A 24,159-nucleotide genomic window follows, 5' to 3' on the forward strand; every position below is an offset into this window, starting at 1 on the left:
GGGGGGCTTTCTATCAGGTTCGCCTGATACGCCAGTTGCGCCCCTTTCTGGATCGGGACTCCTTATGCACGGTCACTCATGCCCTCGTCACTTCCCACCTGGACTACTGCAATGCTCTCTACATGGGGCTCCCCTTGAGGAGCACCCGGAGGCTCCAACTGGTGCAGAATGCAGCCGCGCGGGTACTTATGGGGGCGACATGGCGCTCCCATGTAACACCTCTCCTGCATGAGCTGCATTGGCTTCCAGTGGTCTTCCGGGTGCGCTTCAAGGTACTGGTTCTCATCTTCAAAGCACTCCATGGCTTAGGGCCCGGTTATTTACGAGACCACCTTCTGCCACTGATAACCTCCCACCGGCCAATACGCTCCCACAGAGAGGGTCTCCTCAGGGTGCCATCGGTCAGGCAATGTCGACTGGCGACCCCCCGGAGAAGAGCCTTCTCTGTGGGGGCACCCGCCCTCTGGAATGAGTACCCCCAGGGATACAACTGATCCCAGACCTCCGAACCTTTCGCCGGGCTCTGAAAACGTTTTTATTTTGGCAAGCCGGGCTGGCTTAGAATTTTTATTGGTGAATTTTATGGGTAAGGGGGTTTTAAATTGGGAAAAGCCATTGGATTTAATTTTATTTTAAATGCATTTTTTTAAAATTTGATTTATATGCCGCCCTTCTCCGAAGACTCAGGGCGGCTTACAATGTGCTCAGCAATAGCCTTCATCCTTTTGTATATTTATACAAAGTCAGCTTATTGCCCCCACAAACTGGGTCCTCATTTCACCTACCTTAGAAAGGATGGAAGGCTGAGTCAACCTTGAGCCTTGGCGAGATTCGAACCCTGCAGTAATTGCAGGCAGCTGGTCTTAATAAGCTTAATAACAGGGTGCCTTAAAGCCCTGTACTACCAAGGCTCTTTATTTTAATGTTTGTATTGAATGTTTCTTAATCTTGGCTTTCACCACCTCTCCTTCGGGAAAGGGGGCGGTATAAAAATTTAATAAATAAATAAATAAATAAATAAATAAATAAATAAATAAATAAATAAATAAATAAATAACAACTGCTCAACAAATGGCCACATTTCCAAATCTATAAGCATCAATTACTAGCATTCGTTTTTTATTAAAGATCCGTTTTTCACAAAGTAATGATGACTGAATTAATTTAATGAAGTGAACATAATGAACAAGTTTTTATGTCTATAAAAATAATAGTAAATGAGATTAGCATTGATTTAATTATTGGTTCTCTTAGAAGCTAAAAGATATAACTGGACTTTAGTTATCTCTCAAGCAAAATGTTTAATTGGTATCACAGGTGTCTCCAATCTCATAATTAGTCACTCATCCTATCTGTATGGAGAAAAGTATTCTCTCGGGCATTTTGTGCAGCACAATGAACATGGACTACAGAGTGGTGAGGTGGCCTAAAGGTGGAGCTCTCGCCTCACAATCAGGAGGCTGCAAGTTCGATCCTAAATAGAGGCAGATATTTCTCTCTCTGGGCAGAATGAGAATATATCTGCTGCGAAATCCGCATTGGCGACCGGAAAGGTATCCAGCCAGTAAACTCTCAGCTCCATTCAGTTGCCCCGACTCCACCCAGATGCAAGGGACTACGGGATCATTAAAAGACAAAAAAAAAATGAACATGGACCACAGAAAAAAAAGCAGAGAGTTGCCAAAGGGGAAAAAAAAAGATGGCAATAGCCAAACATGATAAACCATCTCCATGTTGGTTTCTTCATGTTCTTGTGATCATAATTTAAGGTCCATGGGACTGTAGCCCACTAAAGCTGCAAGAGGAAAATTGACTCTAGATTTAACAGAAGGATAGTTTGAAAGATGGAGAAAGAACCACGGAAATTTCAAAATAGATTCTGGCTGACCTCCAAAAATTTTGGACCAAAATCAAGGTCAAATACAACAATGTCAAGTCAAAGCATCCTTCACTGTCTGACTGATACAGACCCAGGAAAACCCTACTTCTGGAAGACAGACACAAAAAAGCCAGACTGGAGTTTCTTTAAATGCATATTCTTCTGGCAGGATATCCGTTGGACATACGAAACAAAATTAGAGTGTTTTGGTATGTCATAAGAGTTATATGTTCACAGAAGGAAAATTATACTTTTTTTAAAAAAGGACACCATTCCTACTATGAAACATGGAGGAAGTTCCACAATGCTACGATTGCTTTGCTACCTTTTACATTGCATGCCTTGAATCTGTGGATACAATGAAATAAGAAGACTACTAGAGCAAAACGTAATGCCCAGTGTTAGAAAGCTCTGCTTTAGTTGCCTCTCATAGGTCCTCCAGCAGAATAAGGATCTAAAAAAAATGCATCTTAGAAAATCCAAGAATGGTAGAAAAGTAAAAAAAAATGGACTGTTCTGAAGTAGCCTGCTATGAATGTTAATCAAAGTCCTATAGAACATCTATGGAAAGAGCTAAAACAGTTGGAAGAAGGAACACATCACATGTAGGAAAAGAAAATCTGAAGCTAAATGTGAAGTGAATATGGGAAACTCAAACTGTGAAAGATGAAATAGACTATAATCTGACATATTACCAAGTGTGAAATGGACTAGAATTGGACCTTTTTAACCACAATAACTTACTGTTTACTATTCAAGATATGAAAAATGAAGAATTAATGGTATTATTTTCGTAGCTTTCATAGGAAGGATATAACAAGGAAAATATTTGGGAACAAATTTTATCAATTAGAGTTTGTGGACAACATTTTAATATGATTAGTCAAGTTTATGCAGCAAGCATTGATGCGGAAAAAGAGGAGACTGATGAATTTTACGGCCAGGTTCAATCTGAAATTAATAGAACATCCAAGAAGCTGCTTATTGCTGGAGAGTAGAGTATCAAAGTTATTAAGGTGGAAAACATAGTTGGATTCCACGGCCTAGGAATTCAAAATGAAGCAAGAAAATGACTTCTGCCCATTCAATGATTTCCTAATCACTAACACAATCTTCCAATATCCAAACTGATACCTGTATACATTGCATTGCTCTGCAATATCTTTAATTTCACATGCTAGCAAAGTAATTATGTTTAATGCTGATGGATGCTAGATAATTGAAAAAGTCACAGAATATCAGAAAGAAGTCAATACGGGCTTCATTTATTATGGAAAGATATTTGGTTTTGCCAAACATATTAAGCTGTGGAATATCCTCAGGAAAATGGCAATTCCAGAACATCTCACTGTCCCCATGAGAGACTATACACAGGCCAGAAGCCACTGTCTGTCTGTCTGGAACAGAACAAAGCAGATTCCAGATTAGCAAAGGATTGCAATAAAGCCACATATTTTCCCTTTATTCAATCCATATGCTGAATGTATCAAGGGAAACTGGATTGGAAGAAGATGAGTGTGATTTTAGAATTGGAAGAAGAATCATCAATAACCTGCATTATGCAGATGATGCTACCCTAACAGCTGAAAATGCAAATTATCTGGAAGCTCTAAGTAATACAAATTAAGGAGCACAGTGGAAAAATGAGACTAAGAAGATCAAATTAATGACAACAGGTACAATAAACAGTCTTAAAATTGACAATGAAGATATTGAAGTGGTGGGTAAATTCTGCCATTTGGGATTGACAGTAAAATGACCAGTAATCAAAAATTGACCAAATATTAGAACTTGGGAGGGTAGCAATAAAGGCTTTGAAAAAGATATTCAGATGCCATAACATATCTATGCCTACAAAAGCCCTGCTGCCTAGAGAAGACTCTACCGGTGGGAAAAATGGAAGAGTAGAAGAGGATGATCATCAGCAAGATGGATGGACTTGATTACATCAGCCTGCACAGTGGTACTCATTCATTGTTAATTGGTTCCGGGAGACACAATGAATACCAAAAATAATGAATACCAAAAAAAAATTTCCCATAAGGAATAATGTAGTGAGTCACAAAACAGACGACAATGACAAGTTATAATCAAGTACCAAACAAATTATGAGTACCGGGTCAAATTTTTCATGTTGAAATGCATAGACTATCAAATTCAATGGGTTTCAAAGCAACTGAGTACCAAAGTACCAAGGTACCACTGTACAATATACAGTATATGAGTAAGAACCAAAAATATAGCCCTTAAAGGATTCCAACATTAGAACATGATAAACTGGGTTGAGAAGGGGAGGAGTGATACACTTTGAGGTAGAGAATCTATTGCACTTCTGCTGAGATAACTACTGGTGGCTGGCTCATGTTGTCTACGCAGTGTAATGATAAAAGAACTTGAGTAGTCACATGGGCCATTCTTTGAGTGGCAAATTACATTGATCAAGCACCACACTTGGTAGAGCAAGTGTATAAACAGATGAAAATTGATGAGGGTGATTAAATACTTATGCTCCCTTTGTTATTTCTCTGCTTAATTTCTCTTTTTCTAACCTAAGCATGCAGCTTCCCTAACATGGGAAGCTTAAATAGAACTCATTCCTAGTAGCCCAATGAAGACATAGATACATTACTGCTTCCCTTAGTGAGAAGGCAATGCATCTGTGGATATCTCTAATTCATTTGTGTTGAAACCAAGCAATGTTCAAAAAAGATAATTATTTGAATCAATAAACCCATGCTGAAACCCATTCTGTTGCTTCTGTTATTGGTGAGCCCACTGGGGTCATAGATTCTACACTGAGTTAGGATTAGCCACCTAATAAATACATACTGTAACAATAAATTCTATACACAAAGACATACACTCACCTAACGTCCAGTAAGTTACTGCTTCCAGGTGCGAAATGCTACTGTAGATAGCATGCATATACATAAAATGAATCATCAATTCTGCCAACCACCACCAAATCAAAATACGAATGGCTCCCCAGATGAAAATAGATAGATTGGACTTCCAATTGCAGGATTGTTGTTTGCTCATCTGTATTAGAATAAATTAAACATTAATACTATATAGAATTGGATTTTAATTGACTATTGTGTCAAACAATCTTTTCTTTCCTTTTTAATTCCAATTGGAATCTTTATTTAGTGTTTGTGTTTGGAAATTAAAACATGTAAACAATATAAAATATATTGTGCTTGCTGATAGTCTTGGATTTTTGTAATCTGGAGAACATATGCATTTAATTGTAATACGGGAGATAATAAAGAAATTTGTAAAAATGATAAAACATACAAAAAACATTACTCTGGGGAAAAATCAGTGTTCAGATGAATGGGACTGTTTAATAGACAAATTGAGGCATAAGGAATATGTCCTTGCAACAACTGTGGTTTTATCAGAACATCCTGACAGCAATTGCTGAATCTCAAGATAAAAATATTTCTTCTAACATATGTATTTATAATACATCTCAGGTTACTTCCTGGCCTTCTGTTATCTATAGAAAACAATCATTGTTCTCTGTAGATAACAGAAGGGTAGAAAGTAATAACCTGAGATGTATTACAAATACATACACATGCATCACTTTTCCCTCCTGTCTGAAATGTATAATACACATGCATCTATTTGTTTTCGGGGTGTGTCTCCCACTTTTCTTTTGGAAGAGAGCCTCTCATGTGCGCACTGTTAAACAAATAAACAAACAAATCCTGTAGTGAGCCTCGATTATTGCTTTCTGGGTCCTGTGTTTCATGCCACACTACCAAAACAACAATCTATAGAGCAGCTGGCTGTCCTCCATCTGTGATAGACAACTCCCAGAATTCTCTGTGAGCATAGTCTATAAACATGCTGTTGCAGAAAGACTAGTATGACTGACATGTGAAGATCATACATATGGTATTTTATTTATCTATCAAATTTATACACCACCTAACTCACTCTGAGTGGCTCTGGACAGTTTACAAATAAAAGTAATAAGATTATTTAAAAGTCAACGTCAGAAACAGATTTAAAAATAAATAAAAGCAATAATAAAATAATAATAATAAAGGCAGATTTTGAAAGTTAAAGCAGAAGGAACACCCTCAAGCCATCTACCACCTTCAGGGGTTGTGTCAGCTGACACAGCCAGATCTTCAGGGCTTTTGCTATCCACATATTAATATTGTCATCATACTGCAAATAATGTGATTCAATGATTCCTAATCTTTGATCCAAGAAACACTGGTAATCTAAATGATGTAAATGGTCATACACTAAATCTTACTGGATGGTAGCATTCTCACCAAACATTTCCTGTGGAACACTGAATTTTTATAAGAATGTGTGATCTCTTAAGATTACAAACTTATAAAAGTATTCCACTAGCAGCATTTGGAAGCAGGTAACATATGTGCCATCTTGCTCCCAAAAGCCATATTCACTGATAATGTTTCTTACATAATTGTTTTCCTTAAAGAAAATATATTTCTAATGCCCTCTTGTGAAAAAAACATATGTAAACAGAATTAGTTTCAATTGAGTATCTATAAACAGGAGTGCAGCCTTATGCAAAAATTCCTTTTCTGATGTCAAACATCAGATTTTAAAAAAGACTTTTGCCAATTCAAACTAATAATGTTAGTTACCTATCATTGTTAATTTTTTTTAAAATAATATTTCTGTGTGTACTTTAAATTCTCTGTCACACGGCATTATGAGTTATATGATTTTATTATTACATAAAAAGAATGAATTCATCTAGCATTTTTAGTATAAGAATTCCATTGCCTTGGGCATTTTGATAATGATATACGACATTTAGCTGTTGGATTACATGGATAAATTCCTAACACTTCAAAAAAAATTTTTGACAATTTAAAAAAAAAATCTTACTTTATACCATCAGTGAATTATGATCATTGTCTTTCACATTTATGATTTTCTCTAAATTCAGCTTATGAAAAAAAAGCTAATTTCCCTGACAAATTTGATCATTCTGCAACATGTAATAGCTGGTAGAACTCATTAAAAAGGGAAGTATGCTATATTTGAATATCATCAACATTCAAGCTTTTATCACCTGTTGAGATAATTGTTTCTGAAACAAACTTTTTGTTCTCGGATGTATCAGGGAAGAAATATAATGTTTCCGATCATTTAGGCAGAACTGGGTGAAGGTGGAGGGTATATGACTTAAATATCTCAATTTTATATTTCTTCCAACATCTATGAAATTGTTTAATAGGATTTTATATCTGATCTCCTGCTCAACAAGATTACTAATCTCCTTCCATGAGATTATTGTAGGCTTTTGTTCTATTAAATATAAAGTAGAATTCTGGGGCGTTTTTAAGAAGCTATTTCCTCAGTTGTTGCAGAAAAAGGAATGAGGAAACTCCTCATTTAGCCAACTTCCAATTTCTTTACTTGATTTTTTTTCCGTTCTATTTTTCTTCTGTTCATTGCTAGGAAGTGATTACACAGATGATTGGCTTATTCTCCATAAAGAATAGAAGATTGCTTAATGACTCTTATTACATCTTTCAGCAAGCTTGCCAGATGCTTTCACTATACTGACTCATCTTTAATAACATCTCACTATCGCAACTACTTTAAAGAAACTATCTTCAAAGTACTATGGAGGAAAGAGAAAACTCCTACAGTGTTGTCAATTCAGTTATGATGCATGCCAATCAGACTTCTTAAGGCATGTAGACACACCTGTTTCCTGTTATATAGCCAACATTAAAATACTGAACTATGGATAGCAGCTGAGATGTTTAAGGCCACTTGGGTGACTAATTTCCTTGCAAAGTAGGAAGCAACATAGTTTCAAAACTCTGCCAACTGACCACCACCAAGACGCCGCAGGACAACCCTCCACAGTCAACTCACCACTGGCACTACTCACCATGGGCAGCTGGAGGGAGAGCCAGGCAGGCAGGCGAATGTGTGGGCAAAACGTAGAGCATGTTGGGGCAGACGGCGGAAAGGAGCAGTGGCCTGGGGCCTTCCCATTTTCACACCCGTCGCTGTTGTTACACCAGGCTCCAAGCAGAAAATGCCGGGGATGGCAGTAGTGGCAGTAAAGGTGGGAGGTGGGGAAGCGATGGCATCAGCAATGGTTCATCAGCCCAGTGCCATGACAACATTGATGACAGCTGCAAGCCCGGCGCAGTGATTGAAGCGGCAGCAATTGTGAGCCCGGTGTGGTGATGGCAGCAGCAGCAGCAGCAGCACACCGGGCTCGGAGTCGCTGCTGCTATCACGCAGGGCTTCAAGCCTGGTGCAGTAGTTGTAGCAGGTGTTAAAATAAGAATCTCACAGCTGCCACTGCCTCCACCACCCTTCTCTCGCTCTGTGCGCTCTGTCCACCTGCTCACTCACCTGCCCAGGTCTCCCTCTAGCCACCCACAGTGGTCCTGTAAATTGGCAGCAGCAAGTTGGTGGTGATGAGCTAGCCGTAGGGATCTGGCTGAAGCAAGTTGTCCCATCCCGACTCCAGGAACCATACAGGGATTGATCAGAACTGCTAACAGCCTGATGAACTCAGTCCAATACCCAGTTCTAAAAAAGGGTGATGGCTGGTGAGAGGGATATTAAGAATCTAAGAAACAGGGTAATTGTGAGAGAACTAGGCGAGACTCATTACAAAACACAAAATAACTCCCTCTGATCAATGAAAATCATAATAATAATAACTTTATTTTCATTGTACATGTGTACAATGTATGGGTATATGGGTATACACAGTATACCCATACAACAAAATTCATTTAACACCCAAAGACCAGGTCCAATATACATAACAATCCCCAAACACACTCCCACCCACCACAGTTCCCTACCCCTAAACCACTCAAACATCCACACAACAGACCAGCTCATATGTACTGATATACTTTTTCCAAATTTTACATAAACATATAGATCTCTTTTATCAACCGGAATAGCAAACTGTGCTCTACCTCCTTCCAGAGAGAAACCATTTTTGTTTAAAATAAATTATGGAAACAGGCCAATATTTAAAACATTATCCATTTAAAATCTCATTAACATGAATTTTTCAAGTCAGAAAAATACAATTAAAATAGCTAATGAAAATAATCATCTAATATAAATTCAAAAGGAATTTTCCAGCATGAATTCCCAAAAGGGCTTGTACCAGAGCTATTAAAAATTCTCTCTTTGAATGCCTAAAACTCTCCAGGCCCCCACCCCTGACATGCAATCAGCTCTATACAGACACCTTTCATGTCTCACATGGTTGAAGTTATTTTTGAGAAAACAGAGTCGAATAGCAAACATGCAACATCTAATTCTAAAAATCACCATAGCTTCAATTTACATGTTCACAATTTCAGAATCAAAAGGAACGGGCCTGGCATAATAATCTAGCTGTTCAACACAGGAAATCTAGAGTTAGTGTATTCCCAACAAATATTCTACTTCCATGATAGCTATCTCCTTATCATTGGCTCCCGCCATGAAGCTACACTTCTCAAGATTCAGCTAAATAGTCAACTAAAGTTAACATTTCTGGAATTTATACCCAATAGATTTAGCCCTGCTCCTGAGATAGCACAGACCAAGTCTTTCTCATTCTCAATGTATTTGAAAAACACAGTAATATCCCCATTCACTTTGCTAGGCCATTATGCACAATTTTTTAATACATCTTCTGAACCTGTTTGAATTTGTCTGCATGATTTTTAAAAGTAATGTTTTCAATTTAGTATTCCAAGATGGCATGGGGCTTACACAGAAAAATTCAAATTATTACTTTTCATGGTCTGAAAATTATAAAAGGAGTAGTGGCTCATTGGCTTAATGATGCTGAAGATGGTCTCTGTGCCAGTGGTTCAAGTCCAAGCACTGCGTGGCAGAGTGAGCTTCCATCACACGCCTCAGCTTCTGTCCACCTAGCTGTTTGAAAGCATGTTCTATGTGAGTAGATAAATAGGTACCACTTTGGTGGGGAGAAGAATTGGTGCTCCGTATCAGATCAGTCAGATTCTTGCCAGCTCTGAATCTTCCTAGTTGCAATACCCGTTTGTGAGGCATCTCCAGGGAAGGGAGGGGAGCTTGGATGACACTGCAGGAAGAGCTGCTCACCTTTTTTTCTGGTGTGAAGCCAGCTCACCCTCCTGTGGCATATCTTGGGAAGTGCGTGAGTGTGTCTCACAACAGAGCTGGTAAATTGACAGCCAAACTACTATTTTATAATAGCATTGTGGTCTCCTGGCTAATGTAACAATACCATATGCTAATCATCATCATCTGAAAATTATAGGTCTATTACTGAAGAGTAAAATCGCATCAGAGGGTTTTTTTTCGAGAAACATCACATTGCTAACTGATGCTTGACATTTAATCGCACTCTTAACATTCATTCCATTTAAACTATTGTCAACCAATATTTCTCATCCCAATTCTGTATGTTTTAGTATTTTTCCCTCTTGCATAAATGCAGACATTTGATTTATTGATAATGAATTCTGTTTTGCTAGAACATTAATTTTAAATCCATATAATCCAATCAACACCATGGCCATGCTTTTATTTAATGTAAACTCCTACTATGATAGAAACCATCCAAAAGCTTTCATGCAAATTCATTTTGGTTCCTATCGCTTTCTCCAACATGAAGATATTAAAAAGCAGCATGAGAAGCAATACCAAAATGTATTATTAACATCAAAGCAACCCGAAGTGTTGTTACCTGTGTATAAAATTCATCAAAGGTGATAATAGGTCCATTGTGAAACACAGGATAGTAGAATGTATATGACAACATCCAAAGGAATGAATGCTGTATCATCTCAGTAGTCCTATCCCAACAATATTCCAGACTGAAGCTTGTATAATAGAGACAGCGCACAATCAGGGTGAAAACTAGTAGATAATACTCATTTTCACTGGCATACCAGCCTCTCTGAAAAAAAATGAAACTAATTTGAAGATTATGTAAAAAGTAACATAGCTATTAAAAGTAATATTCCATAGCAGAAACCTGAGATCTGCATGTGTACAGATTTATACAAAGAAAGACTCCAGAATAGCTTCATATTATCCAAACACTTCTTATGGGTTTTTCCTTCTTGCATAAGGAAAGGTGGAAGGTAGCATTAGACGAAATTGCAATAAAGCCAACCAATTTATTCCATAGCTATAGCACTATAGCAATAGCACTTAGACTTATATACCACTCCATAGTGCTTCACAGCCATCTCTAAGTGGTTTACACAGTCAGCATATTGCTCCCAACAATCTGGGTCCTCATTTTGCCAATCTCGGAAGGATCCAAAACTCCCTTTCCTTAGCAACTTAGGCCCATAGTTTAAAGTAATATTTATTTCTTTTTACATACAGTACATACGTACATATGTGTATATACATTCATACATGCATACAGTATATGCATGGTATATATCTCTGCATACATACATGCTGCTGCAGATTCTCAAATAAGCAAAACTGAGCCTTTAAGAAACACTGTTTTATAGTGATTACAATAATAAGCATATACAGAAATCTAGAACTGTTGCTTCCAACTGTACTGTAGTAATTTGTGTTTACATTACTGAGATATAGGTATAATTAACTGGTATATGATTTTGCTGCTACTTCAGAACCACTTAAAATCCATCTGGCTTTTCATCAGGTTATTTTCATCTCCTTCACACTATATTTTACTCAGATAAGAAACCCCAACTTTAGCCACTGGCCATTTAGTATTTTTTTTTAATGCTTATATTGTGGCTATGAAGGAATCAACCCAATTCTTGCTTTTTTAAAAAAATATTTATCAGGTTTTGTCACTGTTGTTGTTTTCCTTTTGTAAAATAAACATAATAACTTTGTATCTTCACTAATGTATATACACACATACTTATTTCTAAATTTCTAAGGTGGAAACATTATAAGAATACTATAACATCTTCTAAGGGTGATTCCTCTAAATTTCTCAAAATCCCAGACTTTTATAAAATAACTTGTTTAAACACACACAAAAATTACATGTGTAATTACCTTCACTTCTTCTATGGCAGATAGATGCAGAGTTGACAACAGAAGCAAAGAAGTCAACCATGTAAACACTGGATTTTTCAACTGGGCTACTAAATACGAGATAGTGACATGTAGAAAAATCATAGTCAGTCCTTTCGACCCCAGTAGAAGCCAACAGGCAGCAATTCCATACACCATCAGAAACCAAGGTTTGTACTGAAATGTTAGAGAGAATGGATGATGAAATGTCACACGTGAATAAGGGAATGTTTAATCTATCACCAATATATCCAACTCTCTCAAAGGAGCTATATTACTATTGCAATAATTAGGTTGGTTTTTTTTTTACTGTTATAACTGTAGAAACTGTGGGTGAGAGTGAACTGGGGCTGAAACAGTGTTTGTCATTATGACAGCAGACTTTGCCTAGCCCAGATTAAGATATATGATCAAATAATGAGCGACAGCTAACTAAGGCTGAAACAGTAAATAAATGAATGATTTTTATTATGGTCCTTGACCAAGCAAAAAAAAATACAAACATATTCCCACAAAAGAAAAGCAAGTAAGAAATATTGTTTATTCAATACTTTCACAAAACACAGTAAGAACTAATCAAATTAACCAGCATAAAGGGTGTGTCAACTCTCAAAACGACTCTAGCTGAAGCCATATTTTTCTTGTTTCATTTCTTATTTGCCATATTTACGGGGGTAGGGGGGACATATGGAATGTAGAATGTTTTCTTCCAATGTGCCAGACATAACAACGATAAGGCTCCTGAGAATCAAGGCCAAATCAGTATGCCCTAGCAACGACAGGAGGGAGTGCTGAGAAGTTCATCACCTGCTTGATTGGCTAACGTGACCTGTGACATAAGGGAGGTGGACAGTATCTATTCTTTAATTATACCAAAAACGTGGGAATTATTCAGTGTTGGTTTAATGTCATGGTTCCGAGTAATGCTCCCAACCAATTCAAGACTCTGAGGCCTTGTTTTTCTCAAAAATGCGGTTTACTGGGTACAAAATATTGGCATGGTCAAAGGTGAAACCAACACTGAATAATTCCCACGTTTTGGGTATAAATAAAGAATAGATACTGTCCACCCCCCTCATGTCACAGGTCACGGTAGGCAATCAAGCAGGTGATGAGCCTCTCAGCATTCCCTTCTGTCGTTGCTAGGGCACACTGATTTGGCCTTGGTTCTCAGGAGCCTTATCGTTGTTATGTCTGGCACATTGGAGGAAAACATTCTACATTCCATAAGTCTCCCTCCCCCACCCCCATAAGTATGACAATTAAGAAACAAGGCAAGAAAAATATGGTTTGAGCTAGAGTGGTTTTAAGAGTTGACAGGGTATTTAGAAGCACTCATCCTGGTTGCCTATGTCAAATGCCATATTAACTTAAATAAAGGGAATCAAATAATGATAAGACTCTTGGTACAACATTTAGTAGGCAGACAAATAGAATTTTGGCAACTTAAAATGCCTTAATGCTTGGATATATAAAATGGAAGTGGATATAAATTTCATCAGATCTATTTGGCTCATTCTTTATGAAAGGAGCAATGAGGAACAGATCTGAACAGAATCTAAGCAAAACAGAATGAAGACTCTAAGAGGACATGACTCACTGAATTAGTGATCTCCACCATTCCACAAGGATCTACATGATTGCAATGTGCTCTATATGGGACTCACCTTGAGAGTATTCAGAACCTTCAAATGGCCCAAAATGCAGCTACATAGGTAACTATGGGAATGCTCATTTCACTCATGTAATACCACTTATTCTGCAAGGTATACCGGCTAGTGGTGGGCTTCTGCATGCTATTCAAATTGACGTTCACTTATAAAACTCTTCATAGTTCTGGTTGCCTATGGGATTCTTCTCCTCCTGTTGTTTTTGCCTAACTGATAAGATCTAGAAGAGCTGATACTCTAAGTCTTATCTTAAAAGCACTGTAATCTCGTGAGATCTAGGGACTAGCATGTCCCTGAAATCCGTATAGCCCTGACTCTATCGGCTTCCACAAAGCTGTAACAGTCTGGTTCTTTTATCAGAGCTGGGCTGGGCTGGATTGGTCTACTCCCCAATGATAATTTGTGGGGGATTTGTTTATATCGTTACCTTCCTCAGTGTGCATGAAATGCTCTTTGAGTGGTTTTGATTGGTTTTAGTTATTAATTTTTTGATGTTTTAATCCTACTGTGTAAGTTTCTTCAAGCCACTCTATTACTGAGAGGGTATACAAGCTGACAAATAAATTAAAAATATACTGCATGTATATACATACACACACTTAATGAATCTTTGAATTAAGGATTATCCCATCACCAAACTGTTTTTCCCTGTGCTTAAATGAGCAGCTCACTCAAAAAAAAAAAAAAAAAAAACCCATCCCTCTGGCCTCAATAAGAGTCAAAGGATTCTAAGAGACGTTTTAGCTGAGAGAATCACTGCAGATACTGTTCAGGGTACATCAACTATCCATTCAAGCTCATCCAGACATGTCCTCTCTGCATGTCTGCCTTTGAAGACAAGAATTATTCAAATCATTCTAACTATGAAACACAATACTGTAGAGCAGACTCTTAAAACAACTGAATATATTAGGCAAACAATGCACATAAAGATATTATTTTCCAATGCAAATTTGAAATGGGAAGAACAACTTTGCAAAGGAAAAGCACAGAAACTTGCTGTTTAGAAACAAGCAAAAATTAATTCTCCCCTGGGTCTCAAAAGTTCATTTCCTGTCTAAAACTGAGCACATAGATCTTTTTTTTTTCTTGACTTTTTTACTGTCATAGTTCAATAATTTCACTCCTCAAATTTTAATAAGCACAGCATTTTTCCAGCACTACTCAGCGTGGAGTTTATTAGAAGTGAACTATGAAGGAAGATGTGGAGGACCCTGCCAATTTATTCCCACTGTTGAACAACTTGAAGATAATTACTATTTTCCAAAAACTGTGGGATGGGATGCCCAGGGCGAGCAATACATCTAAGCTGAAATGCTATTCAAAGGGCCCAAGATTAATAGATAGAAGTAGTGAGGCCCAAAGTCTGAATTTTCAGAAGAAATGAGTCTATTTTCAATCCTGCAATTTGAAGGAAGAAGAGGGATTCAAAGATCTTTTAGTCTGAAAATCTCATACTGACGTTAGCATGTTTTATAGAGTTACTTTAGGCCAGATGTATCAAATAGGAGGTGACCCACAAGCACTTTCAATAAGCTACAGAGATAGAGCTAATAGATGAAACCTAAGAAACAGCTACTGTGTTTCCCCTGTCTTATATTTTTTTGAACCCTGAAATAAGCGCTTGGCTTTATTGCCATGCGCTCAAAAGCCCGATTGGGCTTATTATCAGGGGATATCTTCTTTTGAGGGAAACAGGGTATGTAATTATTTATTAGATATGTATACTGCCCATGTCTCTACCAAGTGACTATCAGGTGGCTATCCTAGGAGATAGAGCAATAGATTTACTACTACAGTATATGTTTGGAAACCTAGCCTTCTTCAAAATTCATGGGCTTTTTCAGAGAACGGTGCTGAATCTGCCTTCAGATCTATCTGAGCTGTTCTAGAAAACCAATTTTACATAGGCATTCCATAATTGCCATAAACTAGGGCACATTCCTTACTAAATCATACAACATGCCAAAACATAGAATAAGGAGAAAGATGCTTGGTTTAACATTAGAGAATCTTGCCTCACTCTTATTTATCATATTTGCCTCTACTCAGACCAGCATGCCTGACATTATCTTATTTTGGGCCCATAACCACAGAGCAGTGTGATTAAACAGGAACCTGAGCAACAGCCAAATACTATATGCCTTTGTTTCTCAATCTTGGCAACTTTAAGATGTGTGGACTTCAACTCCTACTGCTGGCTGGGGAATTCTGGGAGTTGAAGTCCAGCCATCTTAAAGTTGCCGAGGTTGAGAAACACTATATGCCATAACACTGAAATAACTCACAGGCTTGTGTGACCTCAGGGTTGCAATATAATGTGACATGCTGCTGTGGACAAGTAAAAAACATTGTAGATAGAAGCCATTTTGCTTTTCTCCATGCTTCCTTTGAAAACAAATCCTCTGAACCATAACTACTACAGTCAGTTTTGTATGAGTGAAATTATTCATTTGGACAGAAAATCTTTAAAAAAGCTTTCAGATGAAACTGAGGAACTACAAGGATTCTCTCTTTCATACTGACATGAAAGTAATGTTCTTATTAAAAAAGATAAAAATATACACAGGCCTTGCTTAATTAAGACGATCAGTAGGAACTAGCATATACTGTTGATTTAAAAATCAACCTGACAGCACTGGCTTCAACTCAACAAACTAAAACAACTACTTTCATTTAAAAATAATTGCACAACTGCTTTCATTGTAATTATAGCAACGTTTTACCTGTTACTTGTAACCCTCCCACAAGTTGTCCACAAGGTATTTTTAAAATGTGTTATTATTCAGATGGACTTACTATATTTAGATTGCTGTCCTACACTGTCAATGAAAATACAGTTTAACAACCATTCATTCAGTGACTATTTGAAGTTACAAAGGTGTTAAACATATTATACTTACGCCCAGTCCTCAAAGTTATGGCCGTTGCAGCACCCCTGAAGTCAGGTGATTAAAATTCACTCTGTCTTTACAACTACAAGGTGTACTTCCATTCCCCCCATCTGCCTATCTCCCTCATCTCTGCCCTTCTAGCCACCCTGTACTCCTCCACCGTTACCCTACCATTCCTGCCATTCTACCATGCACCCCGCCACCTGCCCTGTGTTCTGCAAAACCCCTGCCTTCTTCTTCCCACTACTGAGGAGGTGTGCCTGCTTCACAAAGTCAGGAGCAGCAGAGGCCAAGGTGGAGCATAGGGGGGGGGGGGCACCAGGGTGTAGGGCAGAGCAGGGGCAGCTGAACATAGGGCAGTGGGGGTGCAGGGCAGAGCGCAGAGTGGACCACAAGAATGGCAGGACAGCAAAACACAAGATGATGGAGGCAGTAGGGTGCAGGACAGCAGATTGCAGGGTAGCAGAGACAGGGGAGTGCAAGGAGGCAGGATGGCAGGGGCAATGGAGGGCAGGGTGACAGGAGTGCAGGGCAGACTGCAGAGTGGCAAGGGAACCAAAGTGAAGGGTATCAAGGATAGAAGGGGAAACAGAATGTTTTGTGCCTCATCCTAAAAAAAACTCAGTTCCTATTTTTACCAAGACATCATGCAAATAAAATACAATATTTCTTCTAAGGAACACTATAATATCACAACTGCTACCTAAGGGAAACTCAGTGCAATGATGTTCTATATAACACATTTATTTCTTCTGATAGTCAGATAAATAAAACAAATAAAACAGTAATAGGGGAGACAGAAAGAAGAAATGAGGGATATCAGTCAAACTTTCCTCATATAGTCTTTCTTTTAAAATGTAACCCTCTCCACATGTTTTTATGTTTTTTGTTTTGTTTGTTTTGTTCTTATTAAATTTATATACCGCCCTACTCCCGAAGGACTCAGGACGGTGAACAGGCAGAAAATAAAATACATAGATACAAAAGTTAGAAACATAATTAAAACCAGCCTAAATAATTTAGCCTGAGACAATTAAAAACCCCAATAATTTAAAACAGATTAAAATTTCAATTTAAAAGAATTTTAAAACAGGGGAGAAAATTAGGCCAGGCCGGCTTGCTGGAATAGGAGGGTCTTAAGAGCACAGCAGAAAGTGCGCAGATCCGGGATCCTCCGTATCTCTGGGGGGAGCTCGTTCCAGATAGTGGGTGCCCCCACAGAGAAGGCCCTCCCCCTGGGGGCCGCCAGTCGACATTGATTGGCTGACGGCACCCGGAGGAGCCCCTCTCTATGAGAGCGTACCGGCCGGTGGGCTGTTTGTGGTAGTAGGCGGTCCCGTAAATAACCAGGTCCTAAGCCATGGAGCGCTCTAAAGGTGGTGACCAAAACCTTGAAGCGCACCCGGAAGACCACCGGGAGCCAGTGCAGCTCGCGCAGGAGGTGTCACACGGGAGCGCCATGTTGCTCCCATAACCACCCGCACGGCCGCACTCTGTGCCAGTTGGAGCCTCCGGGTGCTCCTCAAGGGAAGCCCCATGTAGAGAGCGTTACAATAGTCCAGGCGGGAAGTGACGAGGGCATGAGTGACTGTGTGTAGGGAGTCCCGATCCAGAAAGGGACACAACTGGCGAATCAGGTGGACCTGATAAAAAATCCTCCCGGTCACGGCCGTCAAGTGCTCTTCTAAAGACAGCCATGAATCCAGGAGGGCACCCAAGTTGCAAGCCCTCTCCGTGGGGGGCAGTGATTCGCCCCCAATAATCAGCGATGGCGTCAACTGACTATATCGGGACGTCGGAAAATGTGTGAGAGGCCTCAACTTGATTCAAGGGCAACAAAGCTGGACTCTTGATTCTATGTGCCGAAGAAAAGATCGAAGCAACTCAGGTTTGTATTCCTGGATCTTCTTTATATGATCAGGAGCCTCAACTGTTTGGGGCCCCTGCTGCAGTGGAGAATCCAGAAGCATTGTTAAATCCCTTTCAATCTTTGATGAACACAAAGATTGTGTTCATGGGAGGACCCAATACTGCATTCACAAGAAAGCCTTTCACATGAGTAACACATTGTATCCCACGTCCAACGCAGTCACCAGTCTGAAGCATCACTGAAGGAAGGGAAGATGCAAATACAACAGCAATAACAAAAACTGATCACTATATTTAAGCATTTATACTCTAAATACAGATTACTGTAATTTTAGTTACAGATTATTATAATTTTAGTAGAACGCAGATGAGAAAATGTTTAGTAGAAAAAATCACATACCTTTTCCATATAAATGCTGGATACCAGTGATACCACCAGGTGGCCAAAAAGAAGCCACAGTATATATCCTTTGCCCCATTCCATCCAGAAATTCCATTCAAAATCAACTGGATCCTAGACATCAATGGAACCAAACTGTCATTAAACTCTTCTGAAATGAGCTTACTTATAAAGAAATTGAACATATATGAATTTCAGTACTGAAATTCCTATCATCTCCAAAACATTGCCATAATTAGTGAAGATGGATACACATTATAGAGACCCAACCTGGAGAAGCTCATATCACATCGCTGTAATATTTCATGTTAGGAACTAGAAAAAATACAGGACTGTTACACAAATGAATTTATTGCATAGAACACAACAGTAAGACTTAGAAAGGCTGTTGATGAAGGCTCTAGGAGCTCTTCAGTGGTGTTTAGGGAATGTCAGTGTTCTTCTGTTTATAAGGGCTTGACACATGCACACCTGAAGCCCTTATAAACAGAAGAATACTAACATTGACATCCCCTAAACTACACTGAAAATGTTACCTAGCCTGGTAACAAAACATTCAGAAACCATCCCACAAGCTCGGAGAATGGACCTTCACTGTCATTCCTATATTCATTAGAGCAGTGTATTTCAATCTTCACAACTTTACATTCTGTGGATTTTAATTTCCAGAATTCCCCAGTCAGCCATTTGGGGCAACACTGGCTGGGAAATGTTGGGAGTTGAAATCGAGAAACACTGTATTAGAGACTTCTAAGTGCAAGGTCCCAGCTCCGATAGAAACTTTTGCAAAGAGATTGCAGCTCCTTTTGCAATCAGTTGTATGCCCTAGTCCAGGGGTCCTCAAACCTTTTGAACAGTGGGCCAATTCTCGGTCCCTCAGACTGTTGGGGGGCCGGACCAGCTGGGTGGGCATGGCTGGGTGGTCACGTGACTGGTTGCGCATGGCCAATTTAGCAGTCCATTTTGCCTTTGTCCTTGCTCAACCCAAGAAATCTATTTACTTAAGACACCCGCCCCCAAGGGAAAAAGAGCGCAAACTTTCTTGCCACTTGCCTAACTTCATTACAACAGTAGCTTTAGGCTCCTTAAAATAGGCCATTAAAAAAAGAATAAAACAAACAGTATTTCCTTCAAAATAACTCCTGATCATATGTTTCAGATGACCTGTGAGTGCCTGCCAGCAGGGGAGGAAGCCAGGGAAGGGATAGGAAACCAGCCTCCTTTTTTTAATTATTTGGGCTAAAGGTCTTTTAAGCCTGGAGGAGAATTCACAAACTGATTTGCTTTTTGCCACACTTCTGCATGTGTATACACACACATGAATATCTACCAAAATTGTTCAGCAACCAATTTGGTGGATGTACTTTATATATGGCAAGAATCAAAGTAGTGGGTGAATTCTCCTTCAAGCATAATATTATTATTGAAGCTGGAGTGTTCACGGATATTTTCAATCTATCCCTGTCACAGTGCTCCATCCCTACCTGCCTGAAGACATCTATTATAGTGCCAGTCCCTAAGCAGACAGTAGTGGTATCCCTTAATGATTATAGACCAATAGCTTTAACATCTGTTGTCATGAAATGTTTTGAGAGGCTGGTATTGAACTATTTTAAGGCTAGTCTTCCATCTACTTTGGACCCATACCAATTTGCACATAGGGGTAATAGATCAACTGACGATGCTATGTCTCTTGTTGTCCATACTGTATTGAATCACTTGGAACAACAGGGGACATATGCGAGGCTGTTATTTGTGGATTATAGCTCTGCCTTTAACACCATTTTACCCAACAGGTTGTTTTTTAAAATGTCCAATTTGGGTATAAATCAGAGAATTTGTTTGTGGATAAGGGATTTTCTGACAGGTAGGCCACAGTCAGTAAGGATGGGATCTCACCATGCTACTCTGGTGCTACTCTTCTACTCTGATATTAAGCACAGGAGCCCCCCAGGGTTGTGTGCTAAGCCCTTTCCTTTATTCCTTGTACACACATGACTGCACCCCATTGTATAACACCAACGCAATTATTAAATTTGCAGATGACACAACAGTGGTGGGGCACATTAATAAGAACAATGAGTCTGCTTACAGGAAGGAAGTACAAGGGCTGACACTGTGGTGTAATGAAAATAATCTCATACTTAACACCACAAAAACTAAAGAACTTATAATTGACTTCAGGAGGAAGAGAGATGTACATCTACCATTGTACATAAATGGTGAGGAGGGAGAGAGGGTGGGTAGTTTTAAATTTCTGGGCATTTATATCTTGGAGGACGTCTCATGGACTATGAATGCTAACTGCTTGTGAAGAAGGCATAGAAGAGGCTGTACTTCCTGAGAATGCTCAGGAAGATAAATCTATCCCAGCACCTACTTCTGTCCTACTATTGCAGCACCATTGAGGGTGTCCTGACATACGGCATTCTTGCATGGTATGGGAGCAGCTCTGTAGCGGACAAAAGCGCTCTACAGAGACTCATTAAAACTGCCCAGAATATCATCGGATTCCAGCTACCAGCCCTGGATGACATATTCGAATCTCGCTGTTTGAGAAAGTTGCATAACATTCTCAGAGACTCTTCCCATCCTGCCTTCAATCTTTTTGGACTGTTGCCTTCTGGCAGAAGATACAGAACAATTAAAACTCGGACCACACGTTCTCTGAATAGTTTTTATCCCAGAGCTATAATTGCACTCAACAATGAACTAAAGGGCCACCATCAGTGAGCTGTTGGACAGTACTACTTGGTCTGTTGTGTGGATGTTTGGGTGGTTTAGGGGTGGGGAATTGTGGTGGGTGGAAGTGTGTTTGGGGATTGTTATGTGTGTGACATTTGAATTAGTGTTAGCCAACTTCAGCAGACATGTCCCCCACCCACCCACTTTTAAAGTGCTACTTTAAAAGCAGCCCCTCCCCTACTCACCCACCAGCCCTGGATTATATGACTGTGAAAAACATCCTGAAAGGCTGTTTTTAAAGCGTTTTTAAAGACTTTAAACACACTGCTTTACAAGCTGGCAGCTGCTTTTCAAGCCAGCAGCAACCCCTCCCCTACTCACCACCCCCCCCAGCCCTGGATCATGTGGCTGCAGTGGCGAGATCACCCCTCAGTCAGCTGGCCCTCCCCCAGGACTCTTCGGCCTTACATTCGGCAGCAGCGGTGTGATCAGAAGTGCAGCTCAACCGGTGAAATAACTAACCAGAAGTGCAGCTGGAGTGGATGCTCGCTGGAAGATAAGGCGACGGTGAGGGGCGGGGCTGAATCCCACCACTCCGCGGGCTGGATACTTTGCATTGGCAGGCCATATCCAGCCCGTGGGCCCTAGTTTGAGGATGTCTGCACTATACAGTAGAATTCAGTATAGTTACTGCCCTGGGTTAGAAGTGGTTTTTCAGCCTATTTGTCCTTGTTTTTATTATTCTGTACCATCAGCCAGATGGTAATAGTTCAAAAAATGGGTGCCCAGGATGAGATGGATCTTTTTTAAAAAATTTGAACTTTCTTAAGGCAGCGGGAGCTATAAAACTCTTCCAAAGAGGGGAGAGGGCAACCATTGATCCTCTGGGCAATGACGTTAACCCTCTGGAGTGCTGTCCTATTTGCCACTGTGCAATTGGCAAACCATACACAGGTGCAGTAAGTTAAAATACTTTGTACTTTAAAAGATATGTTCAGTGTGTTTATATGTTTAATGTGTAATGAGATAATTTATCTACTTAATGGAAAAGGAGAAACAGAGAATTCTCCCACCACAAAAAGTAAATGGGACCCTATCAAAATGATGACTGCAACTAATTGCCATTTGGATGGTGAAACTCTCTGCATGAGTAGCCTTTCCCAAATATTGCATCAGAGAGGGGAGCAAAATTATTTTATTGGTCTATGACAAACTGCCATTTGATAGCTGCATTTAGTTACATATTTTCTTTTTTATGCCTACATTTTATTGTAAGTCACTATTTCAAACTGCAGAGAATTAGGAGATAACATGCAACAGATAAACAAAACTTTTGCCTTTTGTCTCCTAATGCTTCCCTTTCAAATTGCAAAGTAATATTCACTTTTGGAGATCTATTCCCAGGAAATCTGCCAAGAACAACACATCCTTTGCACAGTGTTGATCAAAAGGAATTTCCAAATTAGAACAGAAAGCAGACAATCATGATTGTCTCTGTTATGCTTCCATTATTCCTTGAGGAGTGTGGCACAGATTTCAAATATATGTCCCAAGAACTGCTTTCTTGCTTTAAACTCAAAATATGTTGCCATAAAAGTTTATAACACAACAAACAGCTTTATACTTCTCAACATCTGTAGACCAGGGGTGAAATGCTCCTGGTTCGGACCGGATCACCCGATCTGGTAGCAATGGCGGCAGGTGGTTCGGAGAACTGGTAGCAAAAATCCCTGCGCACCCCACCCCCCCTTACCCAGTTGAGCTGCGTGATCATCAGAGGGTGGTTTTTTTTACTTTTAAAAGCATTTTTTCTTCGGCCGAAAAAATGCTTTTAAAAGTAAAAAAAAAGCCTCTGATGATTGTGCAGCTCAGCTGGGATCGTCAGAGTCTTTTAAAAGCATTTTTTCTACAACCTCTTCGGCCGAAGAGGTTGTAGAAAAAATGCTTTTAAAAGTTTAAAAAAAAAATAGTTGGCCACACCCACCCAGTCACATTACTCCCTACACCAAGCCACGCCCACAGAACCGGTAGAAACAAATTTTACATTTCACCACTGCTGTAGACCTATGAGAAAAGAAACTATTGTGCAACAGCTAACGGCCCTTTCATATTAAATACAAAAATGTATGCTATAGGATTTTCATATAAGTGCTGGCTCCTTCTATTTACCAGAGAGAAGCAGGTAGCCTGCCACAAGTGTCACAAGCTAAGCTATAAAAAAGACCATTAGTTACCATTGGCTGAGCTATCCTAATCCTATCAATTGCCCCCCACAATTATAGATAGTCCTTGTTTAGAGACGGCTTTGTACACTGACTGTTCACAGTTACAATGGTGACGAAAAAATAATCCTCACATTTACAACACAGGCCACAGGTCTATAAAGGAAAGGAAAGCTGAAGTATGATAGTAAGCACAGTCACGGTTTCACTTAATGACTGCCTGACTTAACCATCAGGTTGCTGGTCCCAATTGTGATCACTAAATGAGAACTACTTGTATTGTGCTACTCTGTTTCTAAAAAGGAGGGAACACAAAAACACATGAATGTCAATAACAAGAAACATGCACAGGCATTTGAGAAATCAACATGCCATGGGAAACACAGGAGCCTAAGGAAAGGAAACAGCAAGCGAGTGGTTCCAAAAACTCAACTGGAACAGAGAAGAAAGCCTGAAAAATAGACTCAGAGGAAAAGTATACATAGGTGTGAGCTGCAGA

The 24,159-nt window shown here is 39.4% G+C and overlaps 1 protein-coding gene across 6 annotated transcripts in view; it reads right to left on the reverse strand.

The window, feature by feature from the left end:
* Positions 1-24,159, reverse strand: part of HHAT (hedgehog acyltransferase) — a 158,036-nt gene that overhangs the window by 120,853 nt on the left and 13,024 nt on the right. For all 6 annotated transcript variants that reach the window (XM_034427740.3, XM_087883203.1, XM_034427739.3 and 3 more), the window contains 4 exons: positions 18,754-18,867; positions 11,903-12,097; positions 10,593-10,805; positions 4,747-4,918 (listed from right to left, as the gene is read on the reverse strand). In XM_034427740.3, the coding sequence (XP_034283631.2) occupies positions 4,747-4,918; positions 10,593-10,805; positions 11,903-12,097; positions 18,754-18,867 (694 nt within the window). The remainder of the gene's footprint in view (positions 1-4,746; positions 4,919-10,592; positions 10,806-11,902; positions 12,098-18,753; positions 18,868-24,159) is intronic.

Source organism: Pantherophis guttatus, chromosome 1 (genome assembly GCF_059756535.1).
Source record: "Pantherophis guttatus breed Tessera chromosome 1, ASM5975653v1, whole genome shotgun sequence".
In the NCBI taxonomy this organism is placed as follows: domain Eukaryota; kingdom Metazoa; phylum Chordata; class Lepidosauria; order Squamata; family Colubridae; genus Pantherophis; species Pantherophis guttatus.